Source organism: Varanus komodoensis, unplaced genomic scaffold (assembly GCF_004798865.1).
Source record: "Varanus komodoensis strain SLA01 unplaced genomic scaffold, ASM479886v1 scaffold14_1, whole genome shotgun sequence".
In the NCBI taxonomy this organism is placed as follows: domain Eukaryota; kingdom Metazoa; phylum Chordata; class Lepidosauria; order Squamata; family Varanidae; genus Varanus; species Varanus komodoensis.
In genome coordinates this window covers 22005977-22015320 of record NW_025335438.1, presented here as the reverse complement: position 1 = coordinate 22015320, position 9344 = coordinate 22005977, and the positions used below count along the sequence as shown (strand labels likewise).

The 9344-nt window shown below is 40.1% G+C and overlaps 1 protein-coding gene across 1 annotated transcript in view; it reads left to right on the top strand.

Annotated features, from left to right (window-relative positions):
* The window catches only part of LOC123020528 (desmoglein-1-like), a 23223-nt gene extending 15807 nt beyond the window's left edge, over window positions 1-7416 (top strand). The window contains exons 13-17 of the mRNA XM_044424356.1: window positions 9-323; window positions 1776-1927; window positions 3402-3465; window positions 4813-5030; window positions 6442-7416. Coding sequence (XP_044280291.1) covers window positions 9-323; window positions 1776-1927; window positions 3402-3465; window positions 4813-5030; window positions 6442-7416 — 1724 coding nt within the window. The remainder of the gene's footprint in view (window positions 1-8; window positions 324-1775; window positions 1928-3401; window positions 3466-4812; window positions 5031-6441) is intronic.
* The last annotated feature ends 1928 nt before the right edge of the window (window positions 7417-9344 follow it).

Below are 9344 nucleotides of genomic sequence, written 5' to 3'. Positions count from 1 at the left end.
CGGTGAAGGAACGGGTGGTGGGGGAGATGGTGTGATTGGTGGTGGTGGAGGAATGGGTGGGGGAGGATCTGTTGATGGAGGAACTGGTGCGGGAATGATAGATGGTGGAGGTGGTATGACTGGTGCTGGAGGAGGTGTCCTTGACGGTAGTGATAGTTCAAAGTGGGATACTGGCAGTTATGGTACAGGTGGTGGCCTTGACACTTCTGGTGGTTCTGTATATGATGATGGACTTGGTGGCTATGCAGGAAGACAAAATGGAGAAACTACACTTAGTGCTGCTGCCATTGCTCTGATGTTTCTCGGAGGATTAATATTTGTGTGTAAGTATTTGTATTTTTATTTCATTTGCTTGTTCATATCAGTTGTTTGCTTTACAAATATATGTTGTCCACTTTCTCTTATTTAACTTTATATGTAAAATTACGGCTTCCATAAATTTGCCTTGGGTACCTTACCAAGTTTTTATGAAAAGAGAACTAGAAGACTGGAAGTTCCATTAACCAGAGCTGACCTTATGATGAATAACAGCCTAGGCAAGAAGCATCTTCAGTGATGTTCAGCTCCCTGCCCAGACATTTTTCCAGTTTTGTCAAGTTGTGTGGCTTGTACAGAACTGCAAGATCAAGCTTTCCTTTTCTATAATATATAACATCAAAAAGGGGAAAGAAACATATTTTCAAACTCATTGCAGAAAGCTAAGTTTTACAGTTAGTATCCACATACTTCACTATGTTTCCTTTGGGACTTTCCTTTAATTTGTTTTCCCTCAGATTGCAAAAGCCAGTTTTCAAGCCAGCAATCAAAATCCCCTTTTGATAGATTTCAGCTGCTTTCTGCCCATCCTTTCTACATGCTTTTTAATTCCATCCCCACCCAATTTTTGCTATTAGTTGCATTATGCATGTATATATATTTCCATGAAGTTAGGCTGGAGCAAGTAACGGGTTGGGGGTACCTTCTGTCAAAGTTCATCAGGTGCCCATCCTGTTCAGTGCTCCCCCACAAATGCAGGAAGTAATGCCACCTTCCCCTTTGCAAACATTTGTCAGATGTAAGAAGCTGAACAGTCAAATACCTGCAAAGCCATGAGTGAATGTGGCTAGCAAAACCTGGATTGGCATGTCGATCACCCCTTTGCAACAGGATTCTTGGGGTTTGGGGGAGGGGGTCATGTATCTACAGTATCCTCTAAGATTTGCAAGTGTCCCCTAGTTGTTAGCATTATGGAGGCATGCAAAAATTTTCCATTTACAGGGTTAATTCTCTTTGAAATCTCCATTTTAAAGATGGGATTTCTAGAGGATTAAGAATGATTTGCGAGCAGGGAAATATACATAGGCAGTATGTGTTTATGCACGTACCTATACTTAGAATGGAGTTTTGTGGGCTGGCTATCATGGCAGCTGCTGTACCAATCATGAAGACAGAGCTAGAATGGATCCCTGCAGCAGTAGGACAGCTTGTCTGCCTCACCAAAGTGATATCCTGGCACATGATAACTGTACCTTGCCTCAGCTTATAACCTCTTCCTGTAAAGAGGGGTAGTTAAATATAATGTTCCTTTGACAATGCTCAACTTCATAATTTCAAAGTTATAGGTGGGAATGATCTGTCAGATTTAAAAGCCAAAGTACTAACAGCGTTTTGCTTTAAATGTCTTTTGTGTCTCAGAACTTACTGCTTGAAAAATAAGTGCTGTGTTTTCATTTCTGTACAAAGACAAATAGTCCAGCTCACAGTTGAAAATTGGCACTTTTTGTTTGTTTTATCAGTGGTTCCAATTCTGATGTCACAGAGTGGCTGCTGTGGCTATCTTGGATCCGGTCCTGTTGGTGGTGTTGGGGCTGGCTTTGAGCCTGTGCCTGAATGTACAGAAGGTGCTATCCATTCATGGGGAATTGAAGGAGCACAGCCTGAAGACCGGGTTAGTCCATGACTTACTGTGCATAGCAGGGATAGACTGCCTAGTATACTGCACATGTTTGGGCTACAGTGTTCATTACCCCAGCCAGCATGCCCAACAGTAAAGGTTTTTGGGAAATGTATCCTAAAACACCTAGAGAATACTAGTAGGTGTGCATGCATTTTGTTAAATCCATTCTAGCTGCATAATAGGTATTGGAGATACCATAGCTTAGAAGTTAATGGGTGGCTAACTTCTGCATCAAAGGAAATAACAGACTGGAAAGCAAGTAAATAAACAATTAGGTTGTGGCATCCAGTGGTTTAAAGCCCACTATAAATACTATAACCCAGTTATAGTATTTTAATTCTTTTTTACCCTGTAAGGAACTTTGCCATTCCCAACATAGCACATCATGGAAGCAGATGATTCACTGATGGAATTCATTAAGGGGTCCAAAAAGGAGGGCACAATTTACCAAGAAGTTTCTTTGTACTACTGAAATAAATGGGAGCTTTTACAAGAGCACGATATTCTTGAAGAAGTCCTATTCAGATCACTGGGGCTTGTACAGAAAAAAATCCCAGTGGATTTTACTGCAAATCTCAAATCCTTATATTGACATGACATTAATGTAAAGAAAATGCTCCCAAAGCAGAAGGTAAACTAAGTCCTACTTTGAGTAGACCAATTTAAATGAATGAGCCTAAATTAGTTACCTGCCTCAAAGCTACCTGTTTCTTTTGGCTTCTTTTTTTAACTGGAATAGGTGACATTTCTTTGAATGGGAAGAAAATAGAAGTGGCTGCCATTTTCTTTTTCCCAGATAGCCCTATTCTGATGTGCTTATTGGACTTTTGGAAATTTACAATGTCCACCATCATAAACACACCCCACGGCCAGTGGCTGCCTCATTTGCCTTTCACTGGGGACTGTCATTATAGTAATTTTTTGTTTGTTTAGTTGCAAAGTTATGTCTGACCTATCACAATCCATGGACAACATTCCATCACGACCTCATGGACAACATTCCTCCAGGCTCTCCTGTCCTCCACCATCCCTCAGAGTCCACCCAAGCCCACACCCACTGCCCCAGTGACTCCACCTAGCCACCACATCCTCTCCCATCCCCTTCTCCTTTTGCCGTCAATCGTTCCTAGTATCAGGGTCTTCTCCAGTGAGTTGTTCCTTCTCATTAGGTGGCCAACGTATTTGAGTTTCTTCTTCAGAATCTATTATAGTAAATAGCAGTGGACTGTTTACAGAAAAAAAACCACATTTTACTAACTGAAAATGGTGTTAACTCCAGCAGTTCCTCTGAAGGAAGGGCAGCAATTGAATACTGCCTAGTCCAACACTGCCTGTTGACTTCTAGGCAAGACAGGGATGGCTTCCATGAGTGCAGCAGCAATGAACCATGGTGAAAATCTGTACTTTGATTTCAGTGAGTCTTCAATGTGTACAAAAATAAATTGGCTGTATTTTTGCTTTACAGGATGTTTCAAATATTTGTGTGCCAGTAACAGCTACAGGCAGAGGGGAATTTGGTGAATCATCTGGTAAGTAAATGTTAAACTGCACTGTAATTTTAATCCATGAAATACTGCTTTTTATTGCTTAGTTCTCAGAGAATAATGCAAAAGGCTTTGAGATAGATGACACTATTTGAGAAGAATCTGATTTCATGCCCTTGTTAATCAACTAGGTTTTTTTTAATTCTGATATTCCTGATGAAATAAATGGACCTCTGTTCCATTGGAATTAGTGCTCAGCAGTTGCTCTTTTTGCATATGGAGCTCTTTGTAAAGTTAGCTTTCCCTTTTAGTCCGGAGTACTAGTCAGCTACAGAAACCAAACTATGCAAATTAGATACATTGGATTGCTTGGAAAGCTGGGAATGTGTTTTGCTGGTGGATTTATATATGCATGCTTCCTTTGCTCAATGTACATGAGATGGGAGGGCTACGAGTCTACTGTATGAGCCATTCTGGGTGATTTTTTTAAAACATTGCATTTCATTCCTATACTGCCATATGTCCTATCTCCAACCCAACAGTATTTGTTTAGTATCCCATACAACTGATGAGGTGTAGTCTTGCTGAAGGGCCAGAGCCCCCAGCCTACATAAAATGGCTTTGATAATTCATGGGGCTAGTCACATAATGGCTGCCATGAAGGCCTTACTAGTTACAGGTGAGATAAAGAGGCATTGTGGGTAGAGAAATTATAAGGGAATTAATTGGCTGAGATGGACTGAGACATGGAAAGGCAAAGGGTGCTTTTTCCAGAATTAAAATAGGGCACTTTGTGCTTTGATAAGCGGTGAGTTCACTATGGCTTATTTAAACCATGGTATGTATGGTACATGTCAGTGGAGATTATGCATATTCAAGCCAGAGCAGGCTTATTATAATGTCCAAAACTGGCAAAGGGTGAATTGTTGCTGTGTTTAATAAACTGCCTAATAAAATCAGTCCATGGGTGGTTTTTCAATCACAGCAACAAATTACCCTTGCTGGGCTTGGATATTGTGATAAGCTGTGGTGAAGCCCACCATACCTTGAATATTTACAATGGCTGTCAGCATGTACCACAACCCCAGGATGCTGCGGTGGGTTCACACTTAATGCCTTGGGATGCATGCAGCCCCCCAGGTCACAGTCTGTATACTCCTGGTAAAGGGTTAGGGAACATCCCAATGAGACTCGCTTACTGCAAATTGTCCAAGATTAATAATTTGGATAGTCACATTGTTTGTTTGACCACATTAATTGGATGATATACAAACAAAATTGATGAATTCATCCTAGCATTGGTTAGTTGACCAAGATATCTGAGGACTACACAGATCACTGAGGTTCCTCTGAAAGCAACATGTAATAACATTGATGCTGGTGTTTTTACAGAAATCTATACAACTAAGTATGCAGATGGAGGCATGGTGAGTACCGGAGTCGAAGAAACAACAGGACTTGGCACAGCTAAAGGCTATGGAACTACTGCTGGTTATGGAACAACTACAGGCTATGGAACAACAGGAAGAAAAGAAACATTTGGAGGGACAATAAAAGAATACAGAGAAAGTGGAGTGAATATGGCTTTCTTAGACAGTTACTTTTCTGAGGTAATCCATGTTTGTTTGCTTGTTTTTAATATGCTGAAATTAGAATTTTTGCAGTTGACACTGGTTCTTATCACATGTGCAATGTCCATGTTGACATATATATTGGACTGATTTTAATTTTAGCTGAACAGGGAAATATTCAGGGACAGACAAGAAAGGAAGTATTTTCAACCCTGAATGAGGCTGCTTTGCCAAATGGTGTGTGTGTGCGGGAACAATTTATAATGTTCTCCAAGGATGCTGCTGAACCTCAGGAACCACCAGAATGTTTTCTCCAAGAGCTCCTGTGAAATTGTATCTGACTTCCTGGTTGGAAGAGTACAAGATCCCTGCTCTAAATACAGCAGAGCTGGGCAACATGTACAGTCCTATGAGCTGCATATGCTGTTAGGTTGGCAATCATCGTACAGAAAGATCATTGTCTTTCTGTAGGCCCATTTTCGTGCAAGCAAGCAGAGCTCTCTCACTTGCTGGCTCAGTGACTAGGTACATCATTCCTCCCTTCCTGGAAAAGGAAAGAGAGAAATAGAAATTTCCTGCCGCACATCACATGGCACAACTAAATTTAATTACAATGCTCAGCCTTCTTTTCCCTCACCTAAACCAACTGCTTTCTTTTCCTCTCCCTACTGCTAAAGATTGGCAAAATGTCCCCTAACAATTGAGGGTGTGCATCTTGTAACATATCTAACTTTTGCATAAGTCACAATATGCCATTAATAAGACGGCTGTGGTTATTTGGAAGCAAAATATCCCTATTCAATTGTAATGAATACACCATGGACATCGCACGTATTTGTAGTAATGAAAAATTTGTTGCCTTTGATCCCTTGGTTACTCTGTGAGCTAGGCAACTAAGTTACAGCATATCTATTTCATTTAAGGATTCCCATCTCTTTTCAGTTAGTTAACAAACCAGAGATAAAACTACAATTTGGTCATGATTTGTTTTAATTCATTAACTCTGGTTAAAACAAACCCTAGTTTGCCACATTAGTACATAATGGGAAACTGTGGTTTGTTCTAAAGTCCAAGGAGAGCTGAGCACATAAGCCTGAGGTTCATGCAGGCTTCTTTGTGATCACCTGAACCAGGGGGTCAGTGACTTTGGCAAGTGTGGCAGCTCTCGGGGACAACTGCTACAACTGCACTTCCAGAAAAAAATTAATGGCTGCAGCCTGCTCAGTTATGACAACAGTTCCATGGAAGTGCAGAAAAAATGTAACTTGCAGTTTGGGACACAGGATTTAGTTTGCTAGTATTCAGCTTCCTGGGGGTCTTATCTATTTTTTCTTTCTTCTGAACAAGAAGTCCTTAAGCCCACAAAAGTCTGTGGGAAAGTATTCAGGTAATGTCTGGTGAAGAAGACAACATGGACTCTAATTCTATTTTGCCCTTCCTTTATTTTTAGAAAGCCTTTGCCTATGCTGATGAAGATGAAGGCAGACCTGCAAATGACTGTCTCCTGATATATGATCATGAGGGTATAGGTACTCCTGTTGGTTCTATTGGCTGTTGCAGTTTTATTGGAGATGATTTGGATGACACCTATCTGGATACCCTGGGACCTAAGTTTAAGACCTTGGCAGAAATCTGTTTGGGTGTAGAAATTGAGCCTTTCCCAGATGTTAATGCACCTAGGCCCTCTCTGCCCAATCCTGATATTGATTTAAATCTGCCACCACCTGGATCTACCATTGTCATTAATACTTCTTCACCTTTGCTTCCACCTACTGCTGTTGGTGGCACAACCGTTGTTACTGAAAACACTTACACAGCTTCTTCTACTGTACAGCCTCCAGTTAGGCCTATCCCTGACCCTGTGCTCCCTGGTAATGTAGTGGTAACTGAAACGTATACATCAGGGCCAACACTAAAACCTCCCACAATCAGTGTGGATCCTCTCTCTGGCTCAAATGTTGTGGTAACAGAAAGAGTGCTTGCTCCTGCCGCAGTAACTGATTTGCATGGCATGATAGATATACCTGATCTCCCTGATGGGTCAAATGTTGTAGTCACAGAAAGGGTCATTGCTCCAAATTCTAGGATACCTGCTTCTATGAGCATTCCTGATCTAACTGATGGGTCCAGTGTAGTTGTGACGGAAAGAGTGATTCGGCCTGCCACTGGCATACAGGGCAATCTGAGCATTCCTTCGGAATTATCTACTGGACGCAATGTGGTGGTTACAGAAAGGGTGGTGTCTGGGGCAGGAGGAATGAATGCAGGGGTTGGTGGCATGAGTGGTGTTGGCGGTGTAGGTAGCATCACAGGTCATATGCTCGGAACTGATAATCTCCTTAATCAGACAATTGGTTCTGTCTCCCCTGGTACTTCTCGCAGAAGGGTAATGAAGTACAGTACTATACAGTATTCTAATCAGTAAGACCAATTACAGCTAAAAATTGTGGCAAAAGTCCCCAATGTTTTTTTTAGATTTTCCACCAAAGAATATTTTTATTATTTATACATAGCAAATTGCACTAGAGTTAAAAACATGAATGATTATCCTATAAAAGATTGTCTTAAATCTATCCCAAAAACAAATACAGAAGTAAAATTCTGGTACATTCCTCCTGCACCATGAAAAAATATATACATAATTGCAGAAACCATTGCTACAGACCCTTGTAGATCACATGGTGTTGAAGAGCATTGTTCATCTATCCAATCTCCAGTCATTTAATGAAGTCCTCTGTATTTGCTTGCTGTATTGTTGTTGTTAATATTAATTTCTTCTTGTCCGCATGACCAGAGTAGCTTCTAGGAATAGCCTTGAAGCCTTGAAGCAGTGAGCAGTTTTATTCAGTCCTAAAACTGTTTGCCTTGTTTTATAGCAGTTGCAGAGAATCTGTTCCAGATAATAACCCAGTATGTAACATGTAGTTCAGCTACTTCTTAAAGCTCTCTAGCTGGTGGGCATGAAGCAACTATAGAGATAGCAAATGGTGAGCTGAGTGTAGTCTGGAGGGAGAAGAAAACATGGACTACATACATCTCATGTGACTGGAATATAACAGATAGTCAACAGAACAGGTTTTATAAATGGGGAGATTGTGTGAATATTTAACTCCCCATTGCACATCATAAGTAATCAAAACATATTACTATTCTTTAACACCTTCTGTGAAGAAGTGTTTGAATACAAGGTCTTCATAGCTAGCATCGGGAAGACTTTGCAATTTGTCATGGAACTCCTAGTTTCATTAAATTCTACCAAAGTAAAGCTCTACCCAGTTTTTCATGCAAACTATTACCAAGTACATTGCTAGCTTTCTACAAAGTGTACTATAGAATTTACACAGGATATTGGCAGGAAAGAAAAAGCTACTTGGCCTTTTTAAATAACATTGTTATCAAAACAAAAAATGATAGGTAATAAAGGAATAAATGAGACAGTATATAGTAGTTTTATTCTGAAAGCCAATTGGAATATGAAAAGGTATATCAAGAAACCTTCCCTGCCAAATCTTTATTTTCACAATAACATTACATCCCCAAGTACTTGCTATCATGTTTTACATGCTGCTGTAAAGTACCAAGGCTGAAATCCTAAGTATGTTTACTCAGAATAAATCCCACTGAAAAACAGTGGGATTTGCTTCTATGAAAACATGAATTACTCATGGAGTAAGTAATGGATTGCACTGCACAAATCTTTTCTATGTTGTTTACTATTTTTATAGAAGCTTAAAATGCATAAGTTGAATCATTAAAACCCTGAAAATATGTACTATGTTGGCCAGGATCCAAAGACCTGCTTTAGTCAAGTCAGAGTCTTGCTTGCAACCAGCAGAACTTTGAGCTTGATCTTTGCAAAGCAGATCCCTCTGCTTTATCCCAAATGGCAGTTTATCAATATATGATTCTGAAGATAACACTTTTCCTTCCATGCACAGTTAAACCATTACTGGAGAGGATCTTTCTGTTTCCAGTCAGGTTTCCCAGGTGCAAGAGCTTCCAGTTGCTTAAAGGATGCAAATCCAATCCTTGGGCATGTCAAAAGCAGAGACGTAGTTCTTTAGATCCTGCTCTACTCACTTTAGTTATGTGCCATGGATAAACTGCAAGTAACTGCCATGTAGACAACATGCCTTGTGGTTTAAATATAGTTATTCACATTTTTCCCACCAGACCATAATAATCTACTTGTTATACACTTTATGAGCTCATTATTTTGGAAGGCTAACTTAAAAAAACTTAGGGATTTTTTTAAAGGTTTTACAGCTACTTAGATCTGCTTACAATGTTTCATTTCCTGACTTTTGTTTTCAAAATGTGTGCAGGGGAAAATCCAAAAAATAGCTACATGCA